This window comes from Cyberlindnera jadinii (genome assembly GCF_001661405.1).
Source record: "Cyberlindnera jadinii NRRL Y-1542 unplaced genomic scaffold CYBJAscaffold_30, whole genome shotgun sequence".
Classification (NCBI taxonomy): domain Eukaryota; kingdom Fungi; phylum Ascomycota; class Saccharomycetes; order Phaffomycetales; family Wickerhamomycetaceae; genus Williopsis; species Williopsis jadinii.
In genome coordinates this window covers 15,039-30,091 of record NW_017963681.1, presented here as the reverse complement: position 1 = coordinate 30,091, position 15,053 = coordinate 15,039, and the positions used below count along the sequence as shown (strand labels likewise).

At 42.5% G+C, this 15,053-nt stretch overlaps 6 protein-coding genes across 6 annotated transcripts; 2 read left to right on the top strand and 4 right to left on the bottom strand.

Annotated features, from left to right (window-relative positions):
- CYBJADRAFT_69089 (uncharacterized protein) lies at positions 1-1,827 on the bottom strand (the record flags this gene model as incomplete). Its single annotated transcript, XM_020217862.1, has 1 exon — positions 1-1,827. A coding segment is annotated over exon 1 (1,658 nt), but the record flags the coding sequence as incomplete, so codon positions are not given.
- Positions 1,828-5,801: 3,974 nt separating this feature from the next.
- Positions 5,802-7,059, bottom strand: PEX2 (ubiquitin-protein ligase peroxin 2). Its single transcript, XM_020217861.1, has one exon. It carries the CDS (start codon positions 6,986-6,988, stop codon positions 5,948-5,950), a length of 1,041 nt encoding a protein of 346 aa, XP_020067700.1. The 5' UTR covers positions 6,989-7,059; the 3' UTR covers positions 5,802-5,947.
- A 221-nt stretch (positions 7,060-7,280) lies between these two features.
- CYBJADRAFT_170064 (uncharacterized protein) lies at positions 7,281-8,003 on the bottom strand. The gene has a single exon (XM_020216053.1). The coding sequence runs from the start codon at positions 7,941-7,943 to the stop codon at positions 7,308-7,310; it is 636 nt and encodes a 211-aa protein (XP_020067699.1). The 5' UTR covers positions 7,944-8,003; the 3' UTR covers positions 7,281-7,307.
- A 102-nt stretch (positions 8,004-8,105) lies between these two features.
- CFD1 (iron-sulfur cluster assembly protein CFD1) lies at positions 8,106-9,163 on the top strand (the record flags this gene model as incomplete). Its single annotated transcript, XM_020217261.1, has 1 exon — positions 8,106-9,163. One exon carries the CDS (start codon positions 8,106-8,108, stop codon positions 8,880-8,882), a length of 777 nt encoding a protein of 258 aa, XP_020067698.1. The 3' UTR covers positions 8,883-9,163.
- Positions 9,164-9,590: 427 nt separating this feature from the next.
- CYBJADRAFT_170063 (uncharacterized protein) lies at positions 9,591-10,793 on the top strand (the record flags this gene model as incomplete). Its single annotated transcript, XM_020216052.1, has 1 exon — positions 9,591-10,793. The coding sequence occupies one exon, from the start codon at positions 9,591-9,593 to the stop codon at positions 10,770-10,772; it is 1,182 nt and encodes a 393-aa protein (XP_020067697.1). The 3' UTR covers positions 10,773-10,793.
- SPC105 (kinetochore-microtubule binding complex subunit SPC105) lies at positions 10,751-13,783 on the bottom strand. Its single transcript, XM_020216051.1, has one exon. It carries the CDS (start codon positions 13,704-13,706, stop codon positions 10,911-10,913), a length of 2,796 nt encoding a protein of 931 aa, XP_020067696.1. The 5' UTR covers positions 13,707-13,783; the 3' UTR covers positions 10,751-10,910.
- Positions 13,784-15,053: the final 1,270 nt, after the last annotated feature.

The window sequence follows — 15,053 nt, the reverse complement described above, 5'->3', positions numbered from 1 at the left end:
GCTGTACTTAGTTGCTCATCAGTAACAGACTCTTCAGTCATATCTGATACGGATGATTCATCTAAGGATTCCGTGATTGGTGCCAGAGTGGTGGTATTGGTGAATGGTTCAGAAGAGGAGGATGAGGAAATTATTGAATAATCTTCAGGTGCATCGATAGTGAGCTCGAAATCCCAAACTAGCTCCTCTCTCTTCTTAAGCTTCTTCTCATCCACTGTAGTGACAACTAAGCGAGCATAAGTGGTCCATGAATCACCGGATGTGACAGTACCAACTGCTTGGAATATGATAGTATCACTATCAACAATACTGTCAGTGAAGGTATAGGTGACAGCTGAGTCGGTGATATCAATACTGGCACTTTCAGTAACATCATCATTGATAGTTACATCTGCGTCCGAGTAGAAAAAGCCATCATCCTCGGTTCCGTTACGACTCATTGTCAGAATAACAGAGGACCATGGACCAACATTTCCCGGAAGTTCGAGTGACCAAACAAGTGAATCATCTTCACTGAATTGTCCTAGAAGAGCTGGACCACTGGTTGGTTCAAGCACAGGCGTTGTGGATTCAATAGAAGACGCCTCGCTTGATTCGCTTGATGATGATACGGAAATCTCAGAAGATTCGGCGGAAGATTCCAAAGTTGAAACAGATTCAGATTCAGATGATTCTGTAGACTCTTCTGAGGCTGTTGACTCAGATGATTCTGTAGACTCTTCTGAGACCGTAGATTCTTCTAAAACTGTTGATTCAGATGATTCTGTTGTCTCTTCTAAAACTGTAGACTCTTCTAAAACTGTTGATTCAGATGATTCTGTAGACTCTTCTGAGACTGTAGACTCCTCTAAAACTGTTGATTCAGATGATTCTGTTGTCTCTTCTAAAACTGTTGATTCAGATGACTCCGTAGACTCTTCTAAAACTGTTGACTCTGTAGACACTGAAGATACTCGAGGATTATTTGGTCTGAACTCATAAAACGTATTTGTTACGTTTTGGTGTCCACATCTGGGTTCATAGGAGTGTGGATATGCACCAACATGACATGTATCATAAGCATTGTCTGGTAAGATAATTCTTGTGAGTGTGAGTCTATTAGTAAGACAAGAAACAGTAAACAAGTATGTATGGTTACCCTTTGTGACAGCAAAGGCACCAGTGTGTGCGTTGATGGCATCAATATTAGTAGTTCCAATGACATATGCGCCTTGCTTCAAGTTAACATAGAAATTACTTGGTGATAAGAAGGCAGGAAAGTTTCCGTATGACTCTTTGGCCTCAGTGTAGTAAACTATATTAGTAACATCATCGTAATCTTCTGTGAAATTGAGGAAAGAGAAAAGTCTGTAAGTAATGGGCCAGGTGTCAAGTTTCTCATACCAAGCAGTGGTTACTACGGTGAACCCCTCAATATCGATCGTCACAACATCCGTGAAGCAGTCACTAGACCCTCTACCAGAAGTATAGGTGTAAGAATAGGACATATCTGTAGTAACTGTATGAGTCGTGAAAGTCAGCGGACCTGATTGTGTTGACTCCTCTGATGTAACTGCTTCTGCAGTTGGAACTGCCAAAGCGTTCGCATCTGGGACTGCTGAGCCAGACACAGCAGTGAAAAGCGCTAGTAAGCCAGTAAAGATAGTGGATGTCCTCATTACTCTTGATTTTGACTAAAGGTAATTCATATGTGAGCAAAACAACAGACCAAGGGTGGTGAAGACGTGTCCTTTTATACTTTTCTTGTGCCTAGTGGGTATGGTGCCCGTGTGGCCTGTGTATGCCCACCCTCTTTCGAACACGATGCCTTTGTTCCAAAGCACAACTTGCTCCCTCAAGGTACTGTAGAGCTTTCAATTCTTGACTCATGTTTGAAGGACAAAACTGTAAGCTACTTCCAAGACTTGTCCAGGCGGCTTTCAAGGTGTGAGCTGAACATTCTTGATATAAAATACGCACAATGTTGTGCTTTTCCGAACAGGTTATGTATTCACGCATCAACACATCCCGTTTTGAAGGCCATATCTGGGCTGAGATACTGATGCTTCAACTGCTGACTCTGACCTCAATGTGATGGTGTTTCCAATCCAGTACCAGCTCCATCTGACCTTCTCAACCTCTTCGAATTCGAATAAGGGGGTGTAAAGTTTCTTGGAAGAAATTGACCTCCCCAGTAAAAGTAAACAAACATTGGCGCTAATAAGTACATGGGTTACTGGATTTGACATCCGTTATCTGCTGATTCGCTCATTTCTGTCACCAAGGCGAGACATTTCAACGCCTTAATCTGGACTACTTCGTGTGTCAGGAGAGTAAATCACCCGAAATGACAACTGTACACTTCCAAGACAGTACTGGTGTGGTTGAAACTAGTAGTCCCCTTTCCGGTATTGGGTGCTGAGATAGTTCAAACCCGGATGCATCGACTGCACCTAGGGTGTATCGAAACGTGTCATGCTCTCCCTCCTTTTCAGGTGGAACATCTACATCACAACTCACACTTGCTGCAACTGACTACCGCAATGGTGATGTTGGACCTCTGAATAAGGGTTTCGGATTTATTGTAAGATTAATCGAATGATTACCACAGCAGCACTTAACTGTTCTTACACTTCTTTTATGTTTTATGGAAACAATTTGAATCATGAGCTGTCAAGATGCATGTGTTTCTACAGTGGCTTCAAAGGAACTCTTTGAAGCATTGCATTTGCTTCCTTTCTAACTTCTTATGAGGAGAGCCTTTTATCCTGTACTTTTCACGCTATCCTAATTAAGAATTATCTTATCGTCATTATTTCATATTATACTAACGTTTAGCTGGCACTTGAATTAGAAGGGAACAATTTCGACAACTGTTTAGTTGTTCATTGTGTAACACATTGTGATGTTATTATTGTAAGAAACTGTAAGCTTGGCCCTGAAGAGCACACAATCCATTCTGGAGATGCAGGGAAAAGATGTGGAAGATGCGTGTGGTGCAGGAATGACAGGTCTCACGTGAAGACACGGGATGATACCTGCTCGACCAACCTTTGAAGGTTCACTTGTGCTGTGTATTGGCTATTGAAGCAAGCTGTCGATGATGAGAAACCTTTTCGCATGTGGCTTTGGTTTTTTACTATGTCCTATGTGTTATTTGCTCTGGAAGAATGTGATTACAAGTGATGAGGAATGGTGATGGTTTCCTGGAAGCACATAAGTGCTTCAAAGGGTCCGTGGATCCTTACAGTTAAGACAGAGAAGTCCATTTTGGATACTTACACTTAACTGGTCTAAAACATGAGGCTAGCAAAAGTCAGATAAGATTAAATAGTAAAATATTTTATACAAAAAAAGTGTGAAATGAAATGGAGAAATATCAACAGTAAGCACATTCAGAAAGTACTTCGAATGAGTCCTTTTTCAAGTAATAGGCGAATGGGGAATGGTTCAATCAGTTAGCCATCTCTAGGGGCCATCAATGCCAAAAACAATCCACCGAAGATAGAGGTGCTTAATACTCTTGCAGCTCCATCAGCCTGCGTTATCACAGAATAAGAACTAGTGGAATTTACAGGAGCCAGTGTAGTGGTTCCAGATTGAATGGATGTTTCCATGCTGGAACTTTCTGGAATGTCCCCCACGTCTGTTGTCTGAGATGTTTGACCTTCCTCTGTTGTCTGAGTTGTCTGAGTTGTCTGAGTTGTCTGAGTTGTCTGGAAGGTGCGCAAATTTAATGGCACAAGTGAAGTGTATGTTGATGTCGTTGTCCACGAACTTGCTGATGTTCCAACACTCTCTGATATAACATAGGTTGTAACGAATGTTACATATGATGTGGTTGTAACAAGGCTTTTCGTAGTGAAGGTTGTCTCTGTTGTTTCGAGTTGCTCAGGCTCCTCAGGTTCCATTGTACTTGATGTTATTCCCACATACGTAATATCAGAAGAGCCTGTTGTGGCTCTAGTGATAACAGATTCTTCAGTCGAAGCTGTAGTTCCTCCTGGTGCAAGCGTTGTGGTGCCTCTTGTAGTAATAGTACCATCATTTGTTCCAGTTGATGTTGTTGCACTGGAAACTCTGATATTTGCATCTGGAGTGTTGGTAAGTGTGTCAACAGATTCAATTGATGTACTTCCAATATAAACACTGGTAGAAGTAGCAGTCGTCATATCAGTAAGGACCTCATCAGTGGAAGTGGCAGTGACCATAACAGGATCGTTCTCTGTCGATAAAGTAATCCCAATATCAGGTGTTGATATAGTTGTACCGGTGACATCTTCTGAAGAGAAAGTCGTGGCTTCATCCACTGGACTAGTTGATGTTGCAAAGCCAAGTTCTGGGGTCCCAGTAAAAGTGTTATCGTTAGAAGTTGTGCTGAAAGTCTGTCCTGGGAGAATAGTGCTGTATCCTGAGGTTGTTATATCAGTCAATGGACAGTATGTGGTATAACTAGTGACAACACCGTTCAACGTCATGGTGACCACTGTAACGCCAGTAGTAATTACATCTGTGTAACAAGCTTCATCGTTACAAGATGAAATGCTTATAACAGTTGTTTCTATGTCTGCTTGTGTAGGAGTGAGGGCCACTAATGACGGTGAAACAGTACTGTTGCTTGAAGCAACACTTTCTGTAAGATTCGAAAAGTTGAACTCTAGAGCTTGCTGATCAGCAGATGTATAAGAGCTGGAAACTGGGATTTGCACAGTATTCGAAGAAGTAGCAGAAGTAGCGAAGTTGCCTAGTATTGTCAATGTCGAACTTTCACTTGAGCTGGAGTTCCAAGCAGGTGCTAATGTTGTTGGTGAGAAAGACTCAGATTCATCGACACCATTATCTATCCATGTCTGGGAGCTAGTTGTGCTATTGACGTATGGAATTGATGCTTCATCTGTTAAGTTAGCTGATGAACCAGTATCAATATCAAATCCATTATGTGATGCAACGGTAGAGTTAGTGGCAGAACTCATACTGTCATTAGCAATTGTGTTTCCTGTCTCAGTTGTGACTGCATAAGATGACTGAGTGGATGTGTTTCCACGTATATTGGATTGTTGTAGTATTGTTGGATCAATTGTAGAGTTTATTTGCGTCAACTGAGTTTCCAAAGTCGCAGTAGAAAGAGCACCCATGTTTGCTAATGTAACAACGGAGGAGCTTTCGAATTGCTCACTATTTGTGACATTGTAAACAACCTGTTGAATAGCAGTTTCAGAAGATTCCAAAGCTTGCAAAGGTTCCAAGGAGGCCGTATTATTCGAGATTGATACCGTATTGCTAGACAAAGAAGCAATGGTTGTCTCAGATGGGACGGTCAGGATATCTGTGACAAAAGATGCGAAGCTTGGAGTAGTCACATTGGTGGAAGTGTTTCCAAAGTAGCCAAACTGTCCAATGGTCGTTAAAGAAGAAGTCGACGAAGACTGTGCAATGGCACAGCTCAAGAGGAATGAGAGATAAATACCAGATTTCATTTCTCGATATAGGTGTTCCTTATGGTGATGATTCATTACAACACCTTTAAAAGAAAGACTTCAATAGGGAGCATTCGACTCTCCTTAAATAGACCCCCATTTGAATCACCGTTTATCATCAATTGTATCTACCATCTGCTCAAATTGAATTGATGATGATCCCAAAGAGGAATAAAGCACGTTAACACCACCAGCCTCATCTGGAGGATTAATGCCGATCCAAGAAATATTTTAGCAAGCCATCTTGATGGAGTAACTCACAACAGCAGAAGTGTTGGTCAAACTATGTCCACGTGTACAGCAGTTGCCTGTTGTGGCTGGTTTAACGGTAAAAGAACTGTCAATATTCTACAGTTGTAGCCTGCGTGATAGAAATGTATAGACCAAAGAGAGGAAAAACAAGAGAGAAAAAGCAATACGTTATCAATTGGATCAGCTATATTGTGATTTTGTTAGTGTTAATAATAGATCAATAGACTAGAGTGGAGTGATCAGAGCTCAAACTCATCCTCCAGCTCATCCATTTCTTCTTCCAGTTCCTCATCGCCCATGTCCGAATCTGAATAAGCACTATATTCCTCCTCCACATCCTCCTCGTCGTGTTCATCTTCTATTTCCTCGTCTAAATGGTTATAGGACTCCCCGGCATCTTCATCATCGCTGCCATCATCGTTGGTGTCCAGCACACATTTGATAGCAGCTTCGTCAACATCAACGTATGGAGAGGCATACTCCACAGGCGACCCGCATTTCAAACACTGCCATTTCTCCTTGGAGTTATTAGCACCGTCTAGCTTCGTCACTAGGCAGACATAGCAGTATTTACAACCACAGTTTGTCTCCACTGGGTTGACTATTCTCTGTTTTTTGCCCGATGTTTCAAAACAGATAGCACATTCACGCTCTTTCAGATGTTTGAACTCGATTGAGTCCAGCTTTCCAGTCGAAGGCTTTGCCAGTAGCTTTGTAAATATGGCACTTATTTGAGAGTTCTTCAGTATAGGCAATATGAACAGAATGAACTCCAAAAACGTGTTCCAGATGAGTTGTCTATTCTGAAACTCATACGAAACGTCACCTTTCTGTTTGGCCAGTTCCAAGGAGTTATACGACATTTTGATATCCAGCAGTCTCATAAGCAAGTTGGGATACACGCCCTTCACCAAAAAGACGAGGAAGTTCCCAGCATCTAGCAGTTGGTATCCCCTTTCCAAGGTTCTATACCACTTCGACCTCCAAGTATCCTCGTCGTACATTATTGAGCTCAGCTTCGTGCCAACATAATTGCCCATGACGAGGGACAGAACGTAAATGTGTTTCTTCCACGAATGGAGGTTCTTGTATTTCAAGTTCATCAGGAACATTCCATAGGACTGGTCTTTATTGCCAATGGTCAGCTTGTACAGTAAGAGCTTGAGAAGAAGTGTAACTTCTTCCCTGTAATCAGAGATTTGGCTCGAGAGATGTGTAAGGAGCTCATCATCGAGCAAGTGCGCATCAAGCTGTGTGACCCTTGGTGTTCTGATGAGCATCTTCAGAGCGTTTCTGTTCCAATTGTATGTGTGTTTTTAGCTGTTTTTATTTGAAGTGTTGAACTGAATTCTGACGTTGTATACAAAATTATGTCCTGAGGCTTTTCCCCAGTCCCGAGAGCTACTGTTTTGAGGGGGGCCGGAAGAACTTCTTTGTGGGGGGCGAGACTCGCGGGACTGGATAAGACTGGACTGGACAAGACTAGACTGGACAAGACTAGGCTTGTTACCATGCCTAATGTGATATAGGACTAGACTAATTTACAAGCCATTAATTGGAAAGAGAGAGGTATACAGATTAAGCAGTTACATATACAATTCAAAACACTATATCACTTCTCAGTACCCACTTCTCGCCTTCCAGAACCTCCATTGCCTCGTGTTCTAAGCAGTCTCCACCACCGTGTCTATGGAGGCATACGGAACCGGTCCTAGGCTCAACACTCAGTACTTCATCCTCATCGTAGAAAACAGTCTCACCACCTCGTAGTCCCTCGTTAGGGCCGGTTAGATAGATCAACACGGTCCAGTGAGTACGCCCACCATCCGTCCACTGGCTCTCGTCCACGTGTTTGTCAAAATACTGTCCCTTTGTATAACGATACACCCTAATGTTGGAACTCAGACACTTTGCACCGTCAAACTGGTCTAGCCTGTGCAGCTGAAGAGTTCTCTTCAGGTGGTTCCAGAGGTTTGTCGAGGCGTCTCTGTCCTCCACGCTCAATCTGTCGTTAACCCTAGCAGCATAGTTCTTGGACTTCTTCAAGGGCGTCGTCTCCAGTGGTAAGCTGTTGAAAGCCGTCACCAGTTCCTTAGCGTACCTCTTGGAGTAAAAATTATCAATGACGATAACCTGAGGGTGCAACTCCCTCACGGAGGAGAAATCACCCTCTGTATAAAACAAAGAGCTCGGAAGCCTCTTCAAGGACTGGGTCTTAGGCTTTGTTTTACCCATCGTTGATGAGTCCTTGTTATCTGAGCAGATACGCTTCCTCGACGCTGATTGGCCAGCAGCAACGGCGATGACTTTGATTTTGATTAGAAATCCTCACATGGAAAATCTGCTCTGCTTATTACAACCAGCCCATAAATAAGAACAGGGACGTTGTGACGGGAAATGAAGACGATAGTGGTACTCTCCGGTAAAGGAGGCGTGGGTAAATCATCAGTGACTCTACAGCTTGCTCTTCAGCTCGCCTCTACAAATGCGCAGGTTGGTGTACTCGACCTGGACATAACTGGGCCATCATTACCGAGAATGTTTGGCGTGGAGAACTACAAAGTGTTGCAGTCTCACTCTGGTTGGCTGCCTGTCCGTGTGTCTCCGCAGCTACAAGTGATGAGCATTGGATTCCTGCTCTCTGATAGAGGGAACTCTGTGGTGTGGCGTGGTGCAAAGAAGACTGGAATGGTTCAGCAGTTCTTGAGAGATACATACTGGGGAGATTTGGACTATTTGATCATTGACACACCACCTGGCACCGGTGACGAACACATTGCACTGGCAGAGGAGATTAAGACGGTTGACGGTGCAGTCATAGTGACAACTCCTCAGATGGTTGCTATAAACGACGTGAAGAAGGAGATAAACTTTTGCCACAAGGTCAATTTCAAGATCATAGGGGTTGTTGAGAACATGAGCGGTTTCAAATGTCCCCATTGTGATGAATGTACTGATGTCTTCAACTCTGGTGGTGGTGAAAAGCTGTGTAAGGAATTGGGATTAACTCTGCTGGGCCAATTGCCCATAGACCCAGCTTTTGTCGAGACAGTAGAGTCTCAGAAGATTGTTCAGATGTACGGATCGACTTCAATGAAGAAAGTATTCGAGCCCGTTGCCAAAGCCGTGGAGGATAAAGTACAGGCCACTGGTGTGGAACAGCTCTCAACTTGAAAGCCCGTCTTGACTAACTGTCGACTTCACGGTGGCGATAGTGCAGTCACCTGGGCTCCGGAAGAGATGGAGACACCCATGAACTCGTACTTCCAGGCTCTTTCTCTCCCTATAGACATGGCTCATTAATTTTTGATGATTGATATAAAGCTCAGTATACACTCTAGAGAATATACGTGTGGTGTACGGATGTTACATGACACATTTCTCGTGGTGTGTTTCTGCTGTAAGCAACACTCTATGAGCTAATTCCATAGCAATTGGATATTTATACGCCCGTCTCGTCATTTGATAGCAAGGATCATTCCATGCAGCCACTTTTGTTTGTTTGGCGTGTTTCCGTTGGTCTGGAATTTCCATTTTAACCAACAATACGTGCGCTGTTGGTTGCATCGTTAAGGGCTGCATAGACCACATGACTGTCAAACTCAATTGAACATGTCGGAGACTTGCGTGTACTACAAACAGATACAAGGTTTGATTGCACACAGACGGAGACCATGAGGCACTTATTCAGAAATTCGAAAGAAGTCTGTTTGCTTTCGAACTGGTTGTATTACAATGCAGGTGAATAGCTGTTGTCTCGAGTATAAAGACCAACCTTGCGAATACTGAAAAACTTGTCACACTCCTCTTTTTTTTCTCATCAGCAAGAAACTAGTATTACACTCGTTAAACAGTTTGCACAGTCTCCAGGAAGTGATAACCATGAAGTTCGCCCAAATTCTTGTTGCAGCTGCTGCAGTTTCTGCTTTCAACGCTGAATTCCGCAAACCAAAGAAATCAAAACATGTTGAGCCAACGTCTACTTTGACTTTGACTTTCACTTCAACGTCTGAAGGGATTGTTACTTCTAAACACCATGAGAAGCCATCTCATACTAAGAAGGTGAAAACATCCACAACCCTAGAGCCAACGCTAACCAGTGAAGAGACCACTCCATGTGAAGAGACTACTACTGAAGAGGAAATTACTACTGAAGAGACCACTCCATGTGAAGAGACTACTACTGAAGAGACCACTCCATGTGAAGAGACCACCACTGAAGAGGAAATTACTACTGAAGAGGAAACCACTCCATGTGAAGAGACCACCACTGAAGAGGAAACCACCCCTTGTGAGGAGACTATCACATCTACAAGTGCAGGGGAAGAGACCATCACATTAACCAGCACGGAGAAAGAAACCACTACAATAAGCAGTGCAAAGGAGACTACTCCGTGCGAAGAGACCACCACACGGGAGGAAACCACCACACAGGAGGAAACCACCACACAAGAGGAAACCACCACACAGGAGGAAACCACCACACTTGAAGAGACTACTCCTTGTGAAGTTGAATCGACTTCTTCAGAGGAAGTTACCACTACTCTGACTTCGACATTGCTATTCACATCTACTTCTCTTGGTGAACCATCCACTGAGCTGTCTACACACGATGAGACAACCATTCCACACGGACCATCTACTACTCAGGTCAAACCACCACATTCTTCTGCCCCAGTTGTTCCAGTTATCCCGGCCAACACTACAGTTATCTCGGTTATTACATCCTGTGTACCAGGCTATCCATGTACTGGTCCATCTGCTCCATCTGCTCCATCTGCTCCATCTGCTCCATCTGCTCCATCTGCTCCATCTGCTCCATCTGCTCCATCTGCTCCATCTGCTCCATCTGTTCCATCTGTTCCAGTGCAGCCAGCAGTCCCTGGTGCTCCAAGTACTCCGTCTGGCCCAAGCACGCCAGAAGTTGTTCAGGTGTGCTCAGAAGGTCAACCATGTGAGACTAACATCACAACACCTGTCGTTCCACCATTCACCGGTGCTGGTGTCCAACTGGCCGTTGCAAATGTTGCTGGTATCGCTGCCATTGTTGCCTTCTTGATTTAAATGTTGCAAACAATCCCTACAACTTGTTTAATCAACTTAACATTCTGCTTTTACTGATTGGTGTTAATCACCGTGTGTTATACTGTTTTGTCAATATTATTACTAATACAAAGAAAATGAGTAACAAAATATGTTTACTTATATCGAACACGTAGTGGTTATAGTGTGATCTTTGATCCCGTGTAAGAAGTAATTGTCTGGAAAGATTGATTTGAACTCATCAAAGATCATGTTTGAGTCAACTTGACCGTAAATGACGTCAACAGACGTCGTCGAGGGTGAGGAAGATGTCATGATATCCTCATTTGTGAAGTTCAATGTCATTTTATATTTATATCTGAGTCTTTTGTTGAAAATTGAAAGAAAAACCTGAATCCCATTATCAGATCTTCTCATTGAGGTAGGCCAAAATAATCCCATTTGGTACAGATCTTCTTCTAGCTGGATGATTCTATTGTATAGAGCAGCAGACTGTTTCAGATATTGTGAGAATTCCAATGATTTGTTCTTATCGTCAAACTTGGTCAAATATACCCGCGTAATATCGGAAGCAGTTTCTGGCAATTCGAGTTCTTTTTCATCTGTAGAAAAATTGTATGAAAGTTCCATCTTTGAGTTTGTAACCATCTTTAGAGTTGATCCCTGTAATGATTTGAGCTTTAATCCCGTCACAGACCCCAAAATGCGGAAATTTGAAGCCAATCTTAGAACTCTTGAGTACGGGTCCTCCGTATATCGAGCTACTAAATCTCTTTTCTGATTAACAGTTTCCTCCATAGATGATGTATCAAATAGTCCACTTTCAAGTTTCTCTAATTGCAGTTGCAAAGTTTTTTCTTCAGCTTTTGCGCTTTCCAATTCATTGACCTCATTCAGTAGTCGTTTACGAGTTTGAATCAAAGACTCTCTTTCAGAGGACTCATATAGTCTCTTTTTCGTCTCAAGCGATTCAATATTGCTCTCTAATATCAAGTTTTCTTCTTTGAGAGATTCACAGAGCTCATCAGCTTGTACAAGCAAGTCGTTCAAAACATCACAATCTGATTTCAAGCTTCCTAAGTTTTTATCCAATCTCAGTTGAAGCTCGTCTAACAATTTTTCTCTCCATGAATACCACGATATCTCAGCCTGGTGATCAGAGTACTGTTTCATTTGTATTAGATGATCACCCAACTTTTTTTGCTGCTTCAGGCTTGAGGTTTCATAGTATTCACGAACAATTCTCGGATTCTCATCTGCAAACTCATCACTCAGGTTGTCGAACAGCAACTTCAACTCATTCATATTCTTCTGTAGTTCATCACAGCTGAAACTGTATAGTTCTAACCAGGGAACTTTAACATTCTTTGCAATAATAAAGTCTAAGAGATTTGCTGACTTTGGATTCGAAAGTGGTTGAATCTCTGCTGTAAAGTCCTCATTTATGTTCAAATCATCGAAGAATTCGATTGAGAGATCACCAATAAATTGGTCCAATGAGACTGGTTCGTATTCTTCTGGGACCGGTTCAGAGTTTTCTCCATTTTCATGAGATGGAGCCAAAGGGACTTTTTGTGTCAAGCTGAATTCAATCTTAGTAGAACTTAAGGACTTTCTAGAACTTTGAGTGGAGGATCGGAGGGGTGTAAAAGAGGATTTTAATTCCTCTTGTGAGCTCACCTGAGATGATAGAACAGATGAAACAGTTTCAAACGGAACTATTGAGCTCTGGCGGCCTTGTAGGGAATCTTTAATGGCAGGTTTTTTCTTTGGCGTGATAGAGTTCAACTTCGCTCTGAGATCCATTGTAACGTTATCATCATCCACATATTTTCTCTTTGATGATATAGGAGAGCCTGTTACAGAAGTATGGGATCTAATAGTCTTCAGAGGTGTAACAGTGGCTCTCATAACATTTACCGGAGTAACAGATTGTTGCTGAATAGATCCGTCCAACATGTTCGTCTGGTTCATTGTCAACTCCATGTAATCGTCTTGATGATGAGTAATTGACCCTAACGTTCTCGTTTGATCCATATTCATAATTTGATCTTCAACTTCTGGAGTTGTGTTTATTTTCCTGTTCAATAGTGTATTCTTCTTGGTGATTGGATCCTCTGTGCCAATACTGATCATTGTTGACTCCACCATAGATTCGTCGTCTGCTGTAGCGTCTGCCTCGGAAATATCCATTGGCATTTCAATTGTTGAATTATTTCCAAGGTCCTCTAAGTCAGATTTCTCTTGTTGTGATAATGGTTGGGTAAGTTCCATCTCAACTTCTTCGCCATCATCTTCCTCGTCTTCGTCTTCGTCTGAGAACAGTGAAGTGATAGCTCCAAACGGTCTGGATTTCTCTGAGTACTTGGAATCACCTTGACCTTCTTCAGTATTGTGCTCCAGTGGCAATTCGTATTGCGCCATTTGTTGTATATTACCCAAAGGTTTAGTCAAATCCATTGTACTGTCCTCGTCATCTTGTTGCACATGTCCATCATCTTGACCATCTTCATGAATCTTAAAAGCCAGTGCCCTCCTTGGGGAGGAGTACACATGGCTATCGTCCTCCATTTCAATATCCGAACTATCATAGAGGATATCTGGTTCGGTCCCTTCCTGCTTCTCCTTGTACAGGGCTACAGGAGCCATTTGTCTGGGAGTGTGTGGCACCACGGCAATTGTTTCTCTTCTTCTTGGACGTTGGTCATCTTCATACAGCGACTGTGGAATCAAATCAATCTTGTGTAGAGTCACTTCTGGCGCAAAGGATACTCTTCTTTTATAGCTCTCCTTGGCTCCCAGTGACAATCTTCCAACTTTGGGATCCCTGATGGGGACGGTGAGGTTGTTGTCAGTTTCATTTCTGTACTTCAAGATTCCTCTAGCCAAAGAATCCCTACGACCTGGAGTCTTCTCCGGGTTGACGTTCTCCTTTTCGTGATATTGCTCATCCATAGTTCTGTGCTTTTGCTCCTGCTTCTTCTCCTTCCCAAATCGCTATTCCCCTGTGGTAGAAGTATCAAAGAATCAAAACATTGGCCCTGAGTTGTTGATGTTGTTGTTTTTCTTTGTTTACAAACTCGAAATGTAAACAAAGCCAATGCGCCAAATTACCTGATCTGGCCATGTATCAGTGTCGCCACGACAACCAAAATGTTCCTATATTTTGTTAAATCGCATGCTCTCAATTGATTTTAGCTGGTCAATACAATTGTAAATGTAGGATAAAGAAAGACGTAATTTGGCGATGCCTTAAGCGAACAAAAAAGGTTAGGGAGTTACCTTTCTCCCCTGGTTTCCCTCTGTTGTTTCCCTGCTCTGTGTTATGGTACACCAGAAGGCTATGGCTGGTGTTCGGATGTGACACTGTCCCAATATTCTACTTATCATATATCAGTTATTATGGAGACCAAATTGCTATTATTATTAGTACGATTCTAATCAGGATCACTCAACAATACCAATAATGATCTCACCACAAGGTCGATAGTCTACACTAAGCAACAGCTGGTGTGTTAGATGTATAATGCTTATGTATAATATAACTTTAAGTTATGTGAGTTGTAACTCTCTACATACATCAAATCAATTGCACGCCACACAAAGGCTTGTTCATTATGGAAACAATAGAAGAAATACATGATGAAGTGCATGATGAAGTGCATGATGATACGCATGAATTAAACTAAAAATTGGCAATATTACAGTACACAGAGAGACAGATTGTATGGTGAACAGCTATATCCCAGTTCAATTTAACTCAAACTCGTGCAGAGTGCGCTGCATATTTCACAAAACCACAGTTACCATCAAGATAACGCGTTTAGATAGCAAGTGCACAAAAGCACTGTCTTGAATATTTAACTAGCTCTGAATCCTCAAAAATTGTTCTTCAACTCCTTCCACTCTTTCCCACAAATCCACAAATCACCAAGGATGGTAACAAAGGCTGATGGCCCTGTTGGAGTCTGTCCACCTCCTTCAAGGTTACCACCTGGGTACATCTTATGGTATACTGCCTAGTACAGCATCACTACTGGGAATACGTGAAGACTCTTGAGCAACGGTAGAACAAAGCAAGTTTGGTCAACTTGCTTTGTATGGTCACTGCTTTGGCTGCTTTCCTTTTACCAGATCATTGATTTACAACAGTATGTATAAGGTACAAGGTCTACAGATGGTGAGGGCTCTACTAACTGGAGAGTTTGGACAGAGGGGTGGTACTTTTTGGGATGTCACCGTTTTGAGGTTTCACACAACATGTGATTCAGAAGTACGGTTGGGCTACTCTCAGATTTCGGG